The sequence below is a fragment of the Peromyscus eremicus genome, chromosome 7, assembly GCF_949786415.1.
Source record: "Peromyscus eremicus chromosome 7, PerEre_H2_v1, whole genome shotgun sequence".
NCBI lineage: Eukaryota > Metazoa > Chordata > Mammalia > Rodentia > Cricetidae > Peromyscus > Peromyscus eremicus.
In genome coordinates, this window is record NC_081422.1 from 101,846,672 (window position 1) to 101,867,145 (window position 20,474).

General features: G+C 53.9%; 4 protein-coding genes across 7 annotated transcripts; all 4 read left to right on the plus strand.

Annotated features, from left to right (window-relative positions):
- Positions 1 to 1,467: 1,467 nt before the first annotated feature.
- On the plus strand, positions 1,468 to 6,342 carry Hyal2 (hyaluronidase 2). 2 transcript variants are annotated; one of them, XM_059268584.1, is made up of 4 exons: positions 1,468 to 1,572; positions 3,661 to 4,627; positions 5,083 to 5,172; positions 5,644 to 6,342. In XM_059268584.1, the coding sequence occupies exons 2-4, from the start codon at positions 3,707 to 3,709 to the stop codon at positions 6,052 to 6,054; spliced, it is 1,422 nt and encodes a 473-aa protein (XP_059124567.1). In that variant the 5' UTR covers positions 1,468 to 1,572; positions 3,661 to 3,706; the 3' UTR covers positions 6,055 to 6,342. The 2 variants fall into 2 exon arrangements, with proteins under 2 accessions (XP_059124567.1, XP_059124566.1); XM_059268583.1 differs by lacking the exon at positions 1,468 to 1,572 and adding an exon at positions 2,457 to 2,804.
- Positions 6,343 to 9,907: 3,565 nt separating this feature from the next.
- On the plus strand, positions 9,908 to 15,840 carry Hyal1 (hyaluronidase 1). 3 transcript variants are annotated; one of them, XM_059268587.1, is made up of 6 exons: positions 9,908 to 10,051; positions 10,527 to 11,450; positions 11,892 to 11,981; positions 12,145 to 12,451; positions 13,705 to 13,886; positions 15,726 to 15,840. In XM_059268587.1, the coding sequence occupies exons 1-5, from the start codon at positions 9,992 to 9,994 to the stop codon at positions 13,881 to 13,883; spliced, it is 1,560 nt and encodes a 519-aa protein (XP_059124570.1). In that variant the 5' UTR covers positions 9,908 to 9,991; the 3' UTR covers positions 13,884 to 13,886; positions 15,726 to 15,840. The 3 variants fall into 3 exon arrangements, with proteins under 3 accessions (XP_059124570.1, XP_059124569.1, XP_059124568.1); XM_059268586.1 differs by lacking the exon at positions 15,726 to 15,840 and adding an exon at positions 15,436 to 15,550; XM_059268585.1 differs by lacking the exon at positions 15,726 to 15,840 and adding an exon at positions 15,459 to 15,573 and having other exon boundaries at positions 9,913 to 10,051.
- Positions 15,463 to 16,808, plus strand: Naa80 (N-alpha-acetyltransferase 80, NatH catalytic subunit). Its single transcript, XM_059268589.1, has one exon. The coding sequence runs from the start codon at positions 15,656 to 15,658 to the stop codon at positions 16,607 to 16,609; it is 954 nt and encodes a 317-aa protein (XP_059124572.1). The 5' UTR covers positions 15,463 to 15,655; the 3' UTR covers positions 16,610 to 16,808.
- A 110-nt stretch (positions 16,809 to 16,918) lies between these two features.
- Hyal3 (hyaluronidase 3) lies at positions 16,919 to 19,832 on the plus strand. The gene is made up of 4 exons (XM_059268588.1): positions 16,919 to 17,159; positions 17,501 to 18,414; positions 19,140 to 19,229; positions 19,334 to 19,832. The coding sequence occupies exons 2-4, from the start codon at positions 17,524 to 17,526 to the stop codon at positions 19,601 to 19,603; spliced, it is 1,251 nt and encodes a 416-aa protein (XP_059124571.1). The 5' UTR covers positions 16,919 to 17,159; positions 17,501 to 17,523; the 3' UTR covers positions 19,604 to 19,832.
- The last annotated feature ends 642 nt before the right edge of the window (positions 19,833 to 20,474 follow it).

Genomic DNA, 20,474 nt, shown 5'->3' on the forward strand with positions numbered 1-20,474 from the left:
TCGACCCAGTCCTTCCTCAGCTCTCTGCTGCCAGTGCACATTTTGCCTACACTTCTAGGGTATGCTGTGAGCAGGTTCTCTGCTAGGCCTAGCCTTTGGCCATAAGCTCGAGAACTTCCAACTAGGAAGGAGGAAGTCATCAGCCCAGGGTCAGGGCAGTTGGCCTTCAAGTTCCTGCAGGGCTGGAACTTGTCAAGTCTCCAGGAGGATCACCCTGGGTAGCCTAGACTCCCAGTTCTGTGGACTGATTTCCGTCCCCTGTAATAAGCCAGGCTTAAGGCCCCTTGTTCAGGGCCTCCTGTTCAGGGGCCAAGGCTCCCCATGTCAGACAGTATCCTATCTCCTACACCACCATCCTGCCTAGGGAACTCCCTGTTCTGGACCTGCTTCGCTGACCCCAAAGCTATAAACAATAGAGGCGTCAGGGCAGTGTTTCCCCACTCCATCCCATCCGGCTGGGCTGTGCTCACTTCCTTCCTGCTGGCTGCCTAAGGAAGTGTCCCTGCCCTGGACAGTCTGGCCTGGCCTTTGTTTTCCCGGGGGTCCCCACCCTTGGTGCTTCCTAGACTTTTGTCCCTTACGAAGCCAACACAGCGGTTCAGGGGTGCTCCTGGGGAGTAGCGCAGCCTAGGCTGTACACCCAGCTTCCATACAGCTTTTTATTAGAAGAGGGACTCCCTAGCACTGGGGAGGTGAGCCACTGGGGTTCTGAGGGGTGGTTGGTTCAGGGTGGTTTGAGAGCAGGCAAGTTTGCGTGTACCTCCAGAGAGAGGTCAGGTGGGACCCTGCTAGTCTTCAGGGGTTCCTATTGTGAGCTCCCTCTCCAGCAGGGACACACTTAAGTGTAAAAAGCCTCTTACCCCATAGAGCCTCCTAGGCCCTGCCACCCCCCACCCCCACCCCCCACTCCCATATCACACAGGCACAGGCATCATCAACACATTGTCACATTGTCTTCTTGGTCATACTTCAGATACTTCCGCTCTCAATGGAAAAAAAATTGACTCAGTTACTGGAAGACCCCACCCCACCCAGGTTTCCCCCTCACAGGAGATGGTTTCCTTCTTTGGCACCTGCCCTAGGGGACCATCAGCTAAACAAGCCAGCAAACAGTGTGACTCCCATGAATACGCCACTTGGTGTCCGTCCGTGTGTCCCGTCCCCCCCCCCCACACACACACACACACACTACTGGATTTGACGATGATTGAAACTTCAAGGAGATGAGCGCCTGACCCTAAGCCCATATCCTTCCTGTCACCTGCCACAACTCCTGGATCCAGATCCTGCTCAGAGGAAGGGTGCAAAGGGCAGCCAGCCAGCAAGGGAAACAGGGTCAAGGGGCTCTCCTCCCCGCCCCTGTTCCTGTCCCTTTCCGCCCAGAGGGGCAGCAGGAAGTGAGGAGAAAGGGCAGGGGTGGGAGGCGGGAGTGGGTGGGAAGGAATGAGGTTTATCAAATCCCCAGCAGGCTGCCCAGAGGGCAGCAGCTGGTGCAAGTAGCCTGGCTGGAGAAACCCACCTCAGCAAGAAGGGAGGCCGCCGACCTGCTGGGCCGACGGACTCCCACTACAGGTGAGCCCAGAGAAGACCATGTAAAGCTGATCCTAGCGCTGCCGTCGAGGCGCTTGGCGCTCCCTGGCTTTCAGGCGTGCGGGCGGGAAAGGGGCTGGCGGCTAGATGCGGGCTTTCGGGGAGTCGAGTCGTGCCGTGGAGAGCACGAGGTGAGGGAACAGCTCTAAGCCTACTCCCTATCAGAAGGGGATTGCAAGGCAGAAGGGTTCAGAATATGGAACAGAGGCACTTGGGGAGCCTCTGCAGCCTACTTTCCACAAAGTCCGGCCTGAAACTTGTGCGAATTGCACTTTATTTGGAGTTAGTGGGAGTCCCCTATGGACAACCATCCCACCTTGCCCTCGTCGCAGAGACTGGACCCGAGAGAATCCAGTGGATTGGCCTGCCCTGGTGTGGATCCGGAGAAAGCGGGTAGACCACTCTCCTCTTAGGCCAGGCTGAACCTCAGCCCCTCTGGCAACTCAGCGACCTACCCCTGGTTACCAGGACAACGGCTGTGTCGGCTTTGCCAGCGGAGGCTCAGAGGCCTTACCAGGCCCCCTCCTCTGGACAGGCGAGGGGCGGGGCTTCCCTCTGACCACAAACTAGCGTAGGGAATCTAGGATCGGAGAAGGCGGATCATTAATGTCCCGAGAGGCTCCGGAGCCACTCAGGTCAAAATCTCTTACACTACACAAAGGGCCCACACTGCTAGAGTCCAAATTCAGGCATGAAGGACTGACTTCGCAGCTACCCCTAGGTAAGGCCTCGGCCATAAGCCTTTATTCCACATGCCACCACCACCCCCTCCGCGCGCGCCTGCCCGTCCCATCTAGTACTCTGTCCCTTTAAGAGGCCGGCGGCACAGAGTGGATTGGTCCACTGGAGACAGACTGTGGGGGTGCGATCTCAGGCTGGTTTGCTCTCGCGACTGAGACTCTAGCGGGGATCCCGATCCCAAGAGGTATTAGATCTCAGAGAGATGACTATGTTCCTCTACAGAAGATCTGAGGGTCCTCGAACTCGAAACGCAACACTGGAAGAAAGGAAGGCGAACACACCCTCCCCACGAGGCCGCAAATCCTGCCATCGGCCCACCTCCGAGGCTAGATTCTTAAAGGGCCCGCGGGCCTCGGGGCGGAGCCAGCAGAGGCTCGAGCTGGGGCAGTGCTTGGGCGAAGGGCCGGAGCGGGCTTGGCTGGTACCAGGATGGCGGCGGCCCTGGCGTGGGTTCTGGTGGCGCCTGGTGCGAGGTGAGGGCGGGCGTTGCAAGCCTGGTGACTCTCTCCCTGTGAGCTGGGCTCTGAATCTCTAGGGGAGCCTTCATAAATGACCCAGGAACCCCCACACACACACTCGGGTGAACTCTGGCCCCACGTGCGGGGCGGGGGCGGGGTCCCGCACAAAGACCAGGAGGAATACCCTCCACTCGGGACCCACTTGTGCTGGGAAGTGAAGATGTAGGCTGGTCGCGAGGGTTCGCACAGATTCTCGGTGGCTGTGGCGAGCCCCGCGGAGCGGAGTCCGCTGCCCCTTTGTCCCCCGGGCGCCTACTCCAAGCCAAGGACAGTGTCGGTGCCCCAGACTTAAGTCCTAACAGCCTCACTCTTGTGCTTGGAACATGGTTGCACGGATCTCAGTTCCTCTGCAGTGTTGATAAAAGCGTCTCAGCTTCTGTATGCATTGTGCCCAAATGCTATCCCTTCTCTGAATCGAGAGTTTTTAATGTGGGGTGGGGGCCTGCAGGGTGGAGCTTGGGTTCACGGTGTTCTAAAACAATGTGCTGTGTGGTATATAGGCGTGTAAGTGACTCTGGCTGTGAGTCTGTAGCCTAATTCGTCCCGTTTTCAGAAGGACACAGACCCAAAGGAGACTCTTGCCCAGCCACAGACAGCTCCAGAAAGGACTCCGGTTTTGGTAGAGTCCCTAGGGTCTCTTGCCTACCCTTCAGTATCCTGCTAGCTCTCAAACCTGTTTGTTACAGGCTTGGCAGTCTGAGCAGGAACGTGGTGTGCGGCACAGTAGGTGTTTGGGGGGTGTGGATGGGATTAAGGCGCTCATCTCTGGAGTTCTCAAGACTAATTTGTTCTCTCCCCACACTTCCTTCAGTTCCTGAGCTGCTCCCAGGCAGGTGACCCTTGCTGTAGCCCCCAGCATGCGGGCAGGACTGGGTCCCATCATCACGCTGGCCCTAGTGCTGGAGGTAACATGGGCCGTGGAGCTTAAGCCCACGGTACCACCCATCTTCACTGGCCGACCCTTTGTGGTAGCGTGGAATGTGCCCACACAAGAATGTGCCCCACGCCACAAAGTGCCACTGGACCTTAGGGCCTTCGATGTGGAGGCCTCACCTAATGAGGGTTTTGTCAACCAGAATATCACCACCTTCTACTACGACCGTCTAGGCCTGTATCCCCGTTTCGATGCAGCTGGGATGTCTGTGCATGGTGGTGTGCCTCAGAACGGTAGCCTCTGTGCACACTTGCCCATGCTGAAGGAATCTGTGGAGCGCTACATCCACACCCAGGAACCTGGGGGGCTGGCGGTCATCGACTGGGAGGAATGGAGGCCTGTATGGGTGCGAAACTGGCAGGAAAAGGATGTGTACCGACAGTCTTCACGCCAGCTGGTGGCCAGTCGACACCCTGACTGGCCAACAGACCGAATAGTGAAGCAGGCGCAGTATGAGTTTGAGTTCGCTGCTCGGCAGTTCATGTTGAATACGCTACGTTATGTCAAGGCAGTCAGACCTCAGCACCTCTGGGGCTTCTACCTCTTCCCCGACTGCTACAATCATGATTATGTACAGAACCGGGAGAGCTACACAGGCCGCTGTCCTGACGTGGAAGTGGCGCGCAATGACCAGCTGGCCTGGCTCTGGGCCGAGAGCACAGCTCTCTTTCCCTCTGTGTACCTGGATGAGTCACTGGCTTCCTCCGTACACAGCCGCAACTTTGTCAGTTTCCGTGTTCAGGAGGCCCTGCGTGTGGCTCACACCCACCATGCACACCACGCTCTCCCGGTGTACGTCTTCACCCGCCCCACGTACACCCGAGGACTCAAAGGACTTAGTCAGGTATGTGTGTGTTCCAGGGCGCTGCTTCTGCCTTCCTCCGGGAGCCACTGCATGCTTGGGTTGTCGGGGCAGACATACTAGAGTGTACTGCCTGTTCCACATCTCTGAATCCTGTGGAAGGGTGATGTCATCCGCATTCTGTAGATAAGACTGAGGTCCAGAGAATTAGCCCAGAGCCTCTAGAAAGGCCGTGAAAAGTGCACAGAATTCAAGCCAATCATCCTGACTTTGGAGTCAGAATGTGTGCCCTTGCCGTTGTGGGCTGACACGTGCTCTTGGCTTTGGAGACGAAGGTTCAACATGAGGGTGGAAACGGCTTAAACGGGAAACCAAAGCAGCCCCTGCCTGGAGGCACACAAGGGAAGGCCTCACTATGGTCAGCAGGTTAGGCCAGGTCTGTCCCTCTTTTCCTGTCTGGTGTCCGTCTCCCTCAGTAATCATCCCTTCCCACACAGATGGACCTCATCTCTACCATCGGTGAGAGTGCAGCCCTGGGCTCAGCTGGTGTCATTTTCTGGGGCGACTCAGTGTATGCTTCAAGTATGGTAAGGGAGACCTCCCCAGCCTGCTAAACTGGTGGGAAATTTATACTCTGACTTCCACGCTCACCTTGGTATACAGACTGAGTCCAGCTTGTCTGTCGCCTAAGCATGGAGGCTTTGCCCCTGAACCCAACAGAGAAGAAGGGAATCCCCTCACCCTGTTTCCAGGAAGAGGAAATGCTGTCCTGAACAGCTGGAGTTCCATCCTTCCTCATCTGCACAGCTGGGTTCCAGTCTGTCTCCACCCCACTTCTCACTAGGGACGGGACTGGAACTGTGTATATGATGTGTGCATATGTATACAGATAAGTGTGCCGAGGATGAGGTTCAGTAAGACTTGTCTAGTCTAGGGTTCCAACTCCACTACTGCCAAAAGAGGTGTTGTCACCGTAGTGTAGACAGTTTCTGTCAGGGCTTTGGGCTGAGGCAGCTAACATCACATGCTCACCTGTTAATCTTGGCCTCTTCCTCCAGGAGACCTGCCAGTACCTCAAGAATTACCTAACACAGCTGCTGGTCCCCTACGTAGTCAATGTGTCCTGGGCCACCCAGTACTGCAGCTGGACCCAGTGCCATGGCCATGGGCGCTGTGTGCGCCGCAACCCCAGCGCCAATACCTTCCTGCACCTCAGTGCCAGCAGCTTCCGCCTAGTGCCTGGCCGTACGCCTAATGAACCCCAGCTTCGACCTGAGGGGGAGCTCAGCGATGCCGACCTCAGCTACCTGAAGACGCACTTTCGCTGCCAGTGCTATTTAGGCTGGGGTGGCGAGCAATGCCAATGGGACCATAAGCAGGCGGCTAGAAGTGACAGTAGAGCCTGGGCTGGGTCCCACGTCACCAGTCTGCTGGCTTTGGTAGCCATGGCCTTTACCTGGACCTCATAAGGGGGTCTCTCCCCCACTCCGGGATATCAGTCCAGCTGGCCTCTGGCACAAGGATCTGGGCATGAGAAGCCTGTTAGAGGGTAGACAAATGAATCTGGTGTGGGCAGAGCCCCTGGGATGCCTAGCAGGCATCTATCCCAGCTGTCACCCCCCTGTTCTAAGGGGGAGAGAAGAATCCTCTCATCTTGCCAGAGAAGAAGGAGGATACAGCTAGGCCAGGGAAGGCCTGACTACTCCCCTGCTCCTGGATAGTTTATAATTTTGGGGTCTCTTTTGTAAATTAAATATAAAACAACTTCTGTGCTTGGTTTTTCTCCTTCTGGGCTAGTGTGTGCAAGAGAGCCCAGGGTTGTCCATGAGGTTAAGCTCAGCTCTTTGAATCCCTCAGCTGTGTGTTGGCTCGGGCCTAAGGAGGCAGAGTTGCCTACCCAATGACTCTGCTGAGGCAGGACCCACTAGAGGAGGGTTTACACCCTAACACCAATCTCACTTTATCTTGATTGGAATGGAGTTGGGCCCACCATTGTGTGACTGATAAAGCCAACTGTGTATCTGCGCCTCTCCCCAAAACCCCAGGCTGGGCCAACACCAGCTTTCTTACCTCAGCCACCCACGGAGAAAGAGGAAGTGTTGCTCAATCTTCCCGGATGTTCCTATAGACAAGGGCATTTCTGTTCCCAGGGGCAGTGGGCTCTTGTCACGTGCCCCTCTCGCCATCTGCGCCACAGCCTTCCCTTGGGTCTGAGATGTCAATCTTCAGCGTCAGTCCCTGTCACCATGTGGATGCATGATGGAGCTGTTGGGAACTATCCTGCTCTGGGGAGCAGGGTCATCCCCAAAGGTCAGCTTTGGAGCCAGGACATGAAAACATATATGGTAGAGCACTTGCCTAGTGTGTGTGAAAACCCTGGGATTGAGCACTAGCACCATATATATACATGGGAATGAAAAACCACTCCTGCCCATGGGACAAACAGAATGTCAGTGATGACTCAGTCCTGCCCTCAAACTTGGTAGCTCTACAGGCGTTCCCACGATTAGCTTGCACTAGGTCCTGAGTTCACTCACCAGAACCAGAAAGTGAGTGAGAACAGCCAACAACCATGTTGAGATTTGAAAGGGATGTGGAGGAACCAGGTGATGACATATACCTATTGTAATCCCTGTAACTTGGGAGGTAAAGGCAGGAAGATCAGGAGTTCAAGCCCAGCCTTGGCTAGGAGGCCAGCCTGAGCTATATGGGTATAGCTCATATAGCTCAGGTATATATCTTAAAAGAGGAGCCTGCCGCTGGTGGCGCATGCTTTTAATCCCAGCACTTGAGAGGCAGAGGCAGGTGAATCACTGTGAGTTCGAGGTCAGCCTGGTCTACAAAGTGAGTTAGTTCCAGGACAGCCAGGGCTGCATGGAGAAACCCTGTCTTGGGAAAAAAAAAAAAAAAAAAAAGCCAGGAATAGGGCTCAGTGGATAAAAGGCACTTGCCGTCAAGCCTGACAATCAAGTTTGATCCCTGGTACAAAACTGACCCCCTAGAATTGTCCTCTGACCTCCATACACACCTTGTGGCACCCATGAGCACACATAAATAAGCAAATAAAACCTTTAAAAAATTGTGAGACAAGAGTCTCACTATGCAGCCCTGGCTAGCTTAGCACTTAGTTCAAGGCCAGTAGATGAGGCTGGTCTTGAACTCACAGAGATCCACCTGCCTCTACCTCCCATGCACTGGGATTACATGCATGTGCCACCATCCAGACTTACTAATTTTAAAATCTGAAGAAAGAAGAAAGACCAAAAATAATTGAGTTCAACAAAGGAGGGCAAAGACTAGGGAAACTCCCATCTCCTCCATGCCTGTGATTTCCAGCACATGGGGACGGGTGCTGAGAACTGAATTCTAGGCCTCTGGAAGAGCAGCAAGTGTTCTTAACCACGGACCCATTCTCCAGATCAATATATATATGTGACAGGCAGTGGTGGTGCCCCCCTTTAATCCCAGCACTGGGGAGGCAGAAGCAGGCAGGTCTTTATGAGTTCAAGGCCAGCCTGGTCTACAGAGGGAGTTCCAGGACAGCCAAAGCTACACAGAGAAACCCTGTCTCGAAAAACCAAAGGAAAAAACAATTCGTATATATATTAGAAAGTTACAAGATTCATGAGTCCCCTCTCCAAAACTGAAAAGCAGTAAATCATTGCTGGAGAGAGGCGCTACCTACAAGCTGGCAAGCTTTTCCACGGAAGCAGCTTTTGTATTGTTCCCTGTGCCAGGGTGGACCGTGTGGTGGCACAGCTGTCTTTGAGTCACCCGTCCGTGCTGCTTCCATAGCCCCTCATGTTCCTCCTGTAACGTAACGCCAAAACTCATGGACTCACCACACCAGACTTGGACAGAGTTGTTCTTCGGTCTGTTGTCAGCACCCTATCTGAGATGAATAGAAGTTTGTTCACACTCCCTTAGAAAAAGTCATGCCACACCAAAGATAACCAGAACTGCCCTGAGGGGTAGGGGAAGGGTCAGGGTAGGAAGGTGGGGTTACTCAATGTCCCTATGGTAGCCTTATGTGAATGCCAATGTTCAGTGGCCACCAGGAAAGAGGTTTAGTGGTTCAGGACCAGACGCAGCTGCAGGCCCAGACAGCATTTCATCCTGGGCAGGGCCATGTCCTCTCCTCTCTTACTTTCCCAATCCTTGCAGGCAAGCCTGGGCCTGAGCACCGAGCAGATCAGACTAACCAGCCTGTGATTCAGTGAACTGGTAAAACTACAAACGCATGAGCACACATTACTTTTGCATGTACTCACTAACAGATCCCTACTAATTCCCATAGTCATGCAAATACAGGGTCTCATGGTCACAAAACCGCAAGGTCTCTCACACATGATCCCAGGCACTGAGTCCCCGCATTTGAATGTATAAACCTTGGGAATTTAGGCAGTGGCCCAGTTACCAACCAGAGCTTCACAAAGACAATCTGACCCAGAATATACAAAGGGTGATACCACACCACAACTTCATGAACACAGAACCTCCCAGAAACAGGGACCGGTTACCCATTAGGCACGGCAGGCAGACAGGGCTTAGAGCCACCATACTTCTAGGAACCATAAAAGCTTCTTTGTTTGGCTTGTGTACGTGTGTGTGTGTGTGTGTGTGTGTGTGTGTGTGTGTGTGCATATGTGTGGTGTAAAGGCCCAAAGTCAATTTGGAATGTATTTCTCTACTGCTCTCCACTGTTTTTAAGTAGCATTTTACATGTATTTGTTCTTACATGTGGGCATGTGGATGCCATGGTACTTGGGTGGCCAGTCAGAAGACAGACAGCTTGTGGAAGTTAGTTCTACCAAGTGTGCTCCAGGGATTGAACTCGGGTCACCAGGCTTGGCTGCAGGTGCTCTTACTGGCTGAGCTATCTCACTAGGCAATCTTATATTTGAAAATGCCTTTTTGAAGAGGATATAGCTCAGCGATGGAACATTTGGCTAGCAAGCATGAAGCCCTGGGTCCTATTCCCAGCACTGGAGAGAGAGAGAGAGAGAGAGAGAGAGAGAGAGAGAGAGAGAGAGAGAACAAAACAACTTGTTTTAATGAAGGAGGGACCCACAAAGGCAAACGTGCCTGGAGCCTGAAATGTCACAGTGGTGTGGAGAAAGTACTCTATAATCATATAGTCCTCAGGGACCACACTGCAGGACCACACATTTGCTTGACCGGTTAAGTCCGCCTCCAGCCCCAAGGAGGACACAAAGCCCTCCCCAAGTGCAGTCTGAGTGGGAGGGGCCTGTTGCTAGTCCAGCCCCTCCCACCGGTGCCAAGGCCAGCCTATAAACTGGGTGGGGTGACCATCTACAAAAACTCAGAATTTCCCCGAAGCAGCAGCTGCAGCAGCTTCTCCAAGTTGCTGCAGCTAGGGCCCAGTTTACGGAATTCGGCCAAGCCATGCTTGTGCTTACACAGCATGGTCAGGAAGTTTGGAGAATGAAGCCCTTCAGTCCTGAGGTCAGCAGGGACAAGTGGGCCGCTGGCGGGTTTCCAGGGCTGGGTTCTTGGTCACTTGAGCATCCCTTTTCCCAGCGGCTGCCAGGATTTCTGGTGTTAGAAAAACGGAATGGCCTCCCTTAGTCATTACGTCGGCCTGGAACTGAGGGCCCCGGCTCTCAACTCCTCTTTCAGAACAAATGGGATGGTTCCTCTGGCCCTTCAGGGAAAGGGTGGGTAAGATGAGGCCAAGGCAAAGCCTGGGGGAAGCAGATGGCAGGGTCCTAGCCACAGAGGTGTCTCACTTGTACCTTTCATGGCCATGCTCCTCGCCAAGCCTCTACTCTGCTCTCTCTGACCTCGCTGAGCCCTGCAGGTCAATGTTCAACTAATATCACACCAGGGACAAATTTCTGAGGAAGGGGCTAGGCGCAGCTACTTCAAGCAGGGTTCAGAAAGTTTGATATATGCCTTTAACTCTGCTTCCTTTGGTCAGGCTTCCTCAGACCCACCCCGTGCCACTGCAGCCCACCTGCTTTACGTCTACACTCTCTTCCTGAGCTTGTTCAACTTGGTCCAAGGCTCCAGAGGTCCCATGGTACCCAACAAGCCGTTCATCACTATTTGGAATGGGGACACTTCCGACTGCCTGAAGAGTTATGGAGTGGATGTGGATGTCAGTGTGTTTGATGTGATTGCCAACAAGGAGCAGATATTCCAAGGCCCTAACATGACTATTTTCTACAGCTGGCAGCTGGGCACCTACCCCTACTATACATCCACCGGGGAACCCATATTTGGTGGCCTGCCCCAGAATGCCAGCCTGGTTACCCACCTCACTCGTGCATTCCAGGACTTCGAGGCTGCCATACCTGAACCTGACTTCTCAGGACTGGCAGTCATTGATTGGGAGGCATGGCGCCCACGATGGGCCTTTAACTGGGACAGCAAGGACATTTATCGGCAGCGCTCGATGGCACTGGTCCAGGCAGAGCACCCTGACTGGCCCAAAACTTCAGTGGAGACTGTAGCCCAGGACCAGTTCCAGGAAGCTGCAGAGGCCTGGATGGCAGGTACCCTCCAGCTGGGGCAGGTACTGCGTCCACATGGCCTCTGGGGCTACTATGGCTTCCCTGACTGCTACAACCATGACTTTCTAAGTCCCAATTACACAGGCCAGTGCTCCATAGAAATCCGTGACCAGAATGACAAGCTAGAGTGGTTGTGGAACCAGAGCTCTGCCCTCTATCCCAGTGTCTACTTGCCCGCAGCACTGATGGGCACAGGGAAGTCACAGCTGTATGTTCGACACCGTGTGCAAGAGGCATTCCGTGTAGCCACAGCTTCCAGAGACCCCCATGTGCCCATCCTGCCCTACGTCCAGATCTTCTATGAAATGACGGATCATCTTGTGTCCCTGGTGAGTGCTGTGTGACCTTGTCTACCTTGTCAGCCTTCCTTGTTAGGTAATAAGGTAAGAGGTCCAACAACTGAGTCCACGTAGCTGCAGGGTACTACTCTCTTGTTTTGTGGGGGGTGGGTCTTGGGAACTCAGGGCCTTGTACAAATGCTTTCCTACTGCCTTAAATACCCCAGTACTTTGTCCATTCATTCCCATATACAGGGAGTATCTACTTTGTGCCAAGTTCTGTGTGAAGCATGGGTGATTCAGAATTTAATAGAAACATTAGTTCCTGTCTATTTACAGGCTAGACAGAGAACAGGCTCGGCCCTAGCCACCAACACCAGAGCAGCCTCAGGTGAAGGTTACAGATTATTTGTCCCATCCAGTGATGTCACAGCAGTTCCCACAGGCAGGAAGGACAGTAGGTCCTGTAGAACTAAGAAGTCTGCTTCTCAGGAGGAGCTGGAACACAGCCTGGGGGAGAGCGCAGCTCAGGGAGCAGCTGGAGTGGTGGTCTGGGTGAGCTCAGAAGAAACAAAAAACAAGGTAAGTCGCGGCCTGGGAGGAGGGGAAGGGATGAGGAGAAACTGGCCTACTCTTTGTACTCCTGAAGTCCTGGCTAAGCAAAAGTAAGTACCGCTTGCCTGTAAGTAAGGACTAAGTGGGCTCATCCAAGGCTGTGGTCACTTATGCTCTCCTCCCCACTCAGGAATCATGCCAGGTCATTAAAGAGTACATGGACTCCACACTTGGGCCCTTCATCGTGAACGTGACCGGCGCGGCTCTTCTCTGCAGTGAAGCTCTGTGTTCCAGCCATGGCCGCTGTACCCGCCGTCCCAGTTATCCTGAGGCCCTGCTCACCCTCAACCCTGCCAGTTTTTCTATTCAGCTAACACATGATGGCAGGCCCCCAAGCCTCAAGGGTACCCTCTCACTTAAGGATCAGGCCCAGATGGCTATGAAATTCAAGTGTCGATGCTACCGTGGATGGCATGGAAAGTGGTGTGAGAAGCAGGGTATGTAGTGATTAGCTGTACCAGACTGCACACACTATAAACACCTAACATACCCTGGGCCTACCTATGACTTCCTCAAATACAGTCACACGCACACAAGTCACAGTCAGGAATACACTCAGCCACTGTCATGGTCATATGCACACAGGCACACTCATAGGGGTAGTCACAGAGTGAGTCAGAATTAAGGGCAGGCACTATCAATTCTGTGCCTATAAGGACCTACTTGGCAGGCAGGCAGGATCATGGGCAAGTCCTTCAGAATCTATGAGTGAGCCGTCACCAAAGATGACACTTGCCATATGTCTGCACTGTTAGCACTAAAAGTGGACTAACTCAGTCTCCACACCTCAAGACGTGCAGGGAGGGTGAATACTTTTATTTACTTATTTTTTGCTGTGCTGGAAATTGAACTTAGGACCTCACACATGCTAGGCAAGTAAGTGCTCTACCACTAAGCTATATTCCTAGCCACTGAGGGTGAGTACTCTTTGTCCAGTGTTGCCCAGCAAGAAGAGACAAGCAGGGCCAGGCATGATGATGCACACCTGTAATCCCAGCACTCAGGAGGCAGAGGCAGGAGTCTCTCTGTGAGTTCAAGGACAACTAACTGGTCTACATATTAAGCTCCAGGACAGCCAGGACACTGTCTCAAAAGAAAACAAAACCAAGAGAGATGCATATTGAAATCTAGGTTATCTGGCTCCAAAGATGGAACCTTGCACACCTACTGTGTGTTGATGGTGCCCTAAGTGAGCTGGGAAAACACAATAACACCACTCTACAGGATCCCTGAATCTGCTGAGAGACAGGAGCACTGCTCAACCCAGCAAACAGAGCTATCATATTTTACTTAGCTGTTTAATTAGCTCCTAAAATAGGCAGGCCTCAGAACCCAGACAGCACTTCGAAGGCTCGTTTCTTTCACCCAAGTGCGTTGTCTAAAGACCGCTGCTTCCCATGATCAGGAGGAAATTCCTCTGATGTACTAGGGCTGGAGACGCTGCCAGAGCAGAGACAAGACGAAATTCCATTGCTTTGAGCCTGGGGCGGGGAGAGGTGCAGGCGGAGCCAAACCCAGGCAAGCTGCTAGAAGCCAGAGGCCGGGCCTGCAAGGGGCCGGGCCAAGAGGAGGCGGAGCCATCGAGAGGAAGCTTCTGGCCTAGCCGCCGCCGGAAGGGAAGGAGCCAGGGAACATAATGGGCCTGCACTGGTTCTGTTGTGACGCTCAGAACCAGGGGCGGGGTGTCTAGGTGGTGGCGTTCCGGGCACGGAGGACTTAGAAGGAGGTGCGCCGTCGCCTGCGAAGACTGCTGTGTGTCCTCCGTACTGCTGGGACCAGCGTAGGCAGACCGAGGAATCGGAGCCAGAGACAGCGAGATACCGAAACGTGCGCAGGCTGGACGCGGACCATCCCGGAACTCGGCTTTAACATGTCAGTATCACCCTCACTTCTCACACGTTGCCCATCAATCCTCCCCACGCCCGTGGTCCCTAAGTCACCATGTCGCTCCTCAAGTCTTACCAGCGTTGGCCCTTCCCTCCTAGATTGTGCTGAGCTACACCCACCTATAATCAATCAAAACCCCCACTCCCGAAAGATCCATGGCCTGTGTACCACAGAGGGCAGGTGCAGACCCTCTCTGAATACCCCGAGCTTCGCTCAACCTATAGTGTTGGGGCCCGCAATGAAGGAGTTAAGCCGGTCTGGGGAACCCTGGGGTTCTGGGCTAGGGGCGGACCCTGAGGTTCCTCCTTTCAGACCTTAGCAGCCTAGGAGCTGGGAGAGGGTGCTGCTTCTCCTGAACTGACTGATGCAGGTAAGGGGCTTAAAGCCCAGCGTGTGGGATTTGTGTGAGGGGTGAGAGCTGCCGTCTTCAGGCTCAGGGAAAGTTGGGAAGGGGAATCTGGAGGCACTTTATGGAGCAAATGAGTAGAGTGGGACTCAGCTGCCCACCCACTACAAGAAACCCCCCAGTGTAGCTCCTCCTTCCAGCAGAACCTAAAATAAGGTGGGTAAACAATGAGGTTTGGGCATGGAGGCCTGGGTCCCCAACCTGGTGGCCGTTGGGCACCTGTAGATTTAGGAAGGAAGCCAGGGTCCTTATCAGGGTAACTGAAACTCAGGCCAGAGGCAAGCAGGCTTGCAAAAGCCACATTCTGTGCTGCGATGGGCCAGGCTCCATGCTGATGCTGTTAGGGCACCATATATAGGGGCAGTTGAGTCTAGGCCCAAGGTGTCCTGAACTGGACAGAGTGGGAGAGGAAGGCCATAAGCTCTGCTCTCTAGGGAAGGCAGGCAGTAGAGGGGGTGAAGGCCTGGGACCCACTTGATAGCAGGCCTGGCCCGGATAGCTGCAAAGGCTCAGAGCTAGAGGAGAGCTGACATGTAGGGAGAAGGAGAGGCAGGACAACTCCTGGGCGTGGTCTGTCTTCTGAAAAGAAAACTCCGGTAGGAGCAAACTAGAGGTATGATGTCTGGCTCACCCTCTGCCAAGGCTAGCCAGCTACAGGCATGGACTGCTAAAGATAAGACAGGCTGCTCGGTGTGGCGGTGGGGCGGTGGGGCGGTGGGGCGGTGGCTGACGTCTGCGATCCTAGGACTTGGGAGGCTGAGGCGGTCGGCTCACTACTTTGAGGCAAGCGTAGTCTACATACCCTGGAGAGAGACCGAGGTGGGGAAGACCCATATAAAAGCAAGATAGTCAACAAGTGGGCTAGGTTGATTAGCCCGGCACAGTGAGCTGTTATAAAGGACAAGTTTGTAGCCAGCACTTCTGGGTTCTACCGCAGCCTCCAGCACTTAACCAGTGTTGGGTAGGACTCCTGGATTCATTCACCCATAGGGATGGGTCTCTTCAGGACACCTATACTTTCCAGTGCATGTAGGACAAAGTGAAGCACATCATTCCCCAGTTCCCAGATGCATGCCCCTCTTCCATCCATTAGTTCTTCCCTGCCCCGACCCTGTCTTCCTGACACAGCCTAGCATGGCTGTTATCCACAGGAGGTGAGCCCTTGTATGAGGAGATGCCACTGCCTGGAGACCATGGCCTTCCCCTCCAGCCTGGCAATGAGCCACCTGCAACCTAACAGGAAGTGACCTTGGCTTCCTGCCTGACTCAGCTGAGCCTGGATCCTACCTGTAGGCAAGAGTTGACTCTGAGCCCTGGCCCAGCCAAGCTGACCCCTACCTTAGACCCCATGCACCGGATGGAGCTGATCCTGAGTACCAGCCCAGCAAAGCTGACTCTAGATCCTGCATGCCAGCCAGAATTGACCCTGAGATTCAACCTGACCAAGCTAACCCTGGATCCTGCACGCCAGCCAGAGCTGTCACTGAGTCCCAGGATAGCTGAGCTGACCCTGGATTCCACATGCCACCCAGAGATGACCCTCAGTCCTGGCCCAGCTGAGCTTACCCTGGATCCTGAACACCGGGCAGAGGAGACCCCAGCCCTCAACCCGGCTGAGTTGATCCTGGAGCCTGTGCACTGTCGACCTGAGCTCCTGAGTGCTTGTGCTGACCTCATCAATGACCAGTGGCCCCGCAGTCGTGCCTCCCGTCTCCATTCCCTGGGCCAGTCCTCAGATGCCTTCCCCCTCTGCCTGATGCTGCTGAGCCCTCATCCCACACCTGGAGCATCCCCTATTGTGGTGGGCCATGCCCGTTTATCACGGGTCCTGGACCATCCCCACAGCCTCTTAGTGGAGACAGTGGTGGTAGCCCGGGCTCTGAGGGGCCGTGGCTTTGGTCGCCGCCTCATGGAGGGCTTGGAGGCTTTTGCCCGAGCCCGGGGCTTTCGCCGGCTGCACCTCACTACTCACGATCAGTTATACTTCTACGCCCATCTGGGCTACCACCTGGGCGAGCCCGTGCAGGGTCTGGTCTTCACCAACCGTCGGCTGCCCACTACGTTCCTACGTGCCTTCTCTAAGACACCCTGCCCCCAGCCACCCTGCAAGGGGCCTGTCCTAGCTGCCCAAGCTGTCCCAAGGAGCTCTAAGGGACCTCCATTGCCACCACCTCCTCCCCTACCCCCGTCTCTGACCACCTCACCCCCACCTTCACCAGGACCCCTTCCTCAAAGCCTGCTAGAGGCACGATACCGAGATCTGAAGGGGTGCCCTATATTCTGGATGGAAAAAGACATCTGAAGGCTAGGCACTGTCTCTCTGGGACACTGAATTGCCCAGAACAGTCCCAGCCTCAGTCCACTGGCCATACTTTAGCCCCCTAGCCCTTGGGGCCGACCTTAGCCTGTGTATGTTTCCTGGGTACCAATGGGCCAGGAGGTGGCTTCAGAGCTTCGGCTCAGAGCTGTTAGTGTGGCTAAATAAAGGCTTCCATTAGGTATGGCTGTGACAGTTTATTTGTTAAACCCCCTTCCCAAATCCCCTATCCCTGCAGAAGCCCTGCTCTCCACCTTGGCCCAAGAGTCACTGATGAGGTAACATCTGTCCTTTGTTCCTCCTCTTCCAGGCCCAGGGTAACTGTTCCTTTACACTTCCACTGACTCATCACCATTCACCAAGCACTTATTATGTGTCAAGCCCTGCACTCGACACAGGCAGTGAGGCATTTGAAGACAAACAGTGGTGGGGGTGGGGTGTGGCAGGCAGGACTTGTGCTGGGAGCCCACGGACCCTCACTTCCCCCAGGATCTGGGAGATATGTGATGATAGAGACCTGAGTGCCGAATACGAAGTAAGCCAGGGAAGCAAGAAGGCAAGCGAGGGGTGTTTTTGAGGCAGAGACAAGATGGGCAGGGGAAGCAAGGGGACTTATGACAGCCATGAGTTGGGGTGGCCTCAGAGAACATGATGGTGCCTTAACAGAGATGGAGAACACCGAAGGGGAGCAGCCCAGGATGTTTGGGGTATGGCCTCTCTGAGAGACCCATGAAATGCTTGGGAGCCATGTTTAACCCCCAGCCCTGCCCCTTTCCCTGAGAGGAGGAACTTGGGAAGCTTTCCCAGCTTTCCTTGCTATGCAGAAGGCATGGCCTTGGCCATGGACTCTAAGCTCATCCCCCCTCTCTCCTGCAGGTTTCCATCTTTGTGGTACCAACATGCAGCTAGGCCTGACCCTGATGGTGGGGGTAGCCCTGTGCTTTGTGTGTGGCCAGTCTTTGCTGCAGGCTCCTGAGCGTCCCTTTTCTGTGCTGTGGAATGTACCCTCAGCAAGATGTACGGTTCAGTTTGGTGTGCACCTGCCACTCAGTGCCCTCAGCATCATAGCCAACCATGGCCAGCATTTTCATGGCCAAAACATCACCATCTTCTATAAGAACCAGTTTGGTCTTTATCCTTATTTTGGATCTAGAGGCACAGCCCACAATGGGGGCATCCCCCAGGCTGTGTCACTAGACCGCCACTTGGCACAAGCTGCCCACCAGATCCTCCACAGCCTAGGGTCTAGCTTTGCTGGCTTGGCAGTGCTGGACTGGGAAGAGTGGTATCCACTCTGGGCTGGGAACTGGAGCCCCCATCGCCAAGTCTACTGGGAAGCCTCCCGGGCTTGGGCACAGCGGATGTACCCTGACTTGGATCCTCGGGAACAGTTCCACAAAGCCCATACCGGCTTTGAGCAGGCTGCCCGTGCTCTGATGGAATACACACTGCAGCTGGGCCAGGCACTTCGCCCACATGGGCTCTGGGGCTTTTACCGATACCCAGCCTGTGGCAATGGCTGGCACGCTACGGTTTCCAACTATACAGGCCACTGCCGTGCAGCCACCGTTAGCCGAAACAACCAACTGCATTGGCTCTGGGCCGCCTCTAGTGCTATCTTTCCTAGCATCTACCTCCCACCCAGACTGCCACCTGCTTACCATCAGGCCTTCGTCCGACACCGCCTGCAGGAGGCCTTCCGTGTGGCCCTTGCTGGGCATGCACATCCTTTACCTGTTCTGGCCTATGTTCGCCTCACACACCGGAGCTCTGGGAGATTCTTGTCTCTGGTAAGTAAAAGCTGAGGTTTAGGGGGTCTGAGTCCAGAGACACAGCCCTGTTCTAGAAAGGCCTGAAGAGAAGACTTTGCCTAAGGGACTTGGGGAAAGTGGTCATGGTCTCGGAATTTAAAAAAGGATCCTATCCTGCTGGGCGGCGGCACATCCCTTTAATCCCAGCACTCAGGAGGGATTAAAGGAGGAAGATATCTGAGTTCGAGGCCAGCCTGGTCTACAGAGCGAGTTCCAGGATAACTGGAACTATATAATGAGACCCTGTCTCAAAAACAACAAAACAAGAAAGATCCCATCCTGGAGTAGAGAGGCAAGGCTGTGTGCTGGGAGATCTCACTGGGTTAGAGTCCGGCCTTTGGGTATCTGGCCTGGGAAGTTACTTAGAGGCCCTGTCAAAAGGGTCCTACTCTAGGAGGCTAGGGAGATGATGGTTAGGTGATTAAGAGCACTCACTGCTCTTCCAAAGGTCCTGAGTTCAATTTCTAGCAACCACATGGTGGCTTACAACTATCTATAGTGGGATCTGACGCCCTCTTCTGGCATAAAGGCATACATGCAGACAGAGCACATTAAATAAATAAATAAATCTTTAAAAAAACAAAAAAGGGCCCTACTCTAGAGGCAGAATCAATCCTAGCAATAAACCAAACAGTATCATGGTGAAGTTGGGCCCTGATGGATCTGGCCAGTCCAGCTTTGGCTTACCGGTTCTTTGCCTCCAGGATGACCTGGTGAGGACTGTTGGTATGAGTGCAGCCCTGGGCGCAGCAGGAGTAGTGTTCTGGGGAGACCTGAGCCTCTCCAACTCTGAGGTGAGTGTTGCCCCTTTACCACGCACATGCTGGAGTTCTAAGTCGAGGGAGAAGCCATGCCAAGGCTTAGAGAAGGAGCAATGATAGATCTCTTCTCTTCTTAGGAGGAGTGCTGGCATCTCCACGACTACCTGGTGGGCACTTTAGGCCCCTATGTGATCAATGTGACAAAGGCTGCCATGGCCTGCAGTCACCAACGATGCCATGGCCATGGTCGCTGTGCCCGGAGAGACCCAGGACAAAAGGACGCGTTTCTGCATATGAAGCCAGATGGTAGCCTTGGAGCTTGGAAGTCCTTCAAATGCCGTTGTTACTTGGGTTGGGCTGGCCCTACCTGCCACGAGCCTAAACCTGAGTCTAAGGAAGCAACATAAAGTCAGGAGGTCTTGTCCCTGTTGCCACTTTCCCAGCCCTAGTGAAATTCCCATTTATGCTTTATTTAGCTAATAAATAGAACTTTGTCAAGTACATAGACCACTTCCACCAACACACCTTCCCTCAGAATTCCTGAGGAATAGATAGGGCCTAATAAAAATATAAAACCAGAATCAGAGCCCTCTGAGATCATCTGAGTTAAGGCAATAAAGCAGCCTCAGGAAGTCAGTTCCAGGCATGTTTGTTTGTTTGTTTGGTTTTTCGAGACAGGGTTTTTCTTCGTGTAGTTTTGGTGCCTGTCCTAGATCTTACTCTGTAGACCAGGCTGGCCTCGAACTCACAGAGATCCGCCTGGCTCTGCCTCCTGAGTGCTGGGATTAAAGGCATGAACCACGCCGCTCGGCAGTTCCAGACATTTAAGGTTGCCTAGGGCTTTGTTCCTATACCTCAGTGAATCTTCAGAGAAGTCATATCTAGGGAACAGTGAGACAACCTCCCAATGCACATGTACATATGCATGCACGCACACGCCATCGCCAAAAAAAAAAAAAAATATTCAGCTAAGGTCTGTTAAATGCTAAGCTATTATCTGTACTCTCATCCATAAAGTCCTCTTTCGTTACCTGAGGTTTATCTGTTCTCACTATTCTACCAAGTGTCAAACACTGGCCTCAACACAGGTGCCTCGTTAAAGGGCCTAGAGATGCTTCCAGCAAGGAGGGAAACTACTGAGCTAACTATGAACCCAGGCGCCGCGGGAATGGGACGGGGACCTGGGGGGCGGGGGAGCGGACCGGGGACGGGGACGGGGAGGAGGGGCAAAGAGGTACGCAGGGCATTGTGGGTACATAGTTTAGCTGGAGCGGCGTC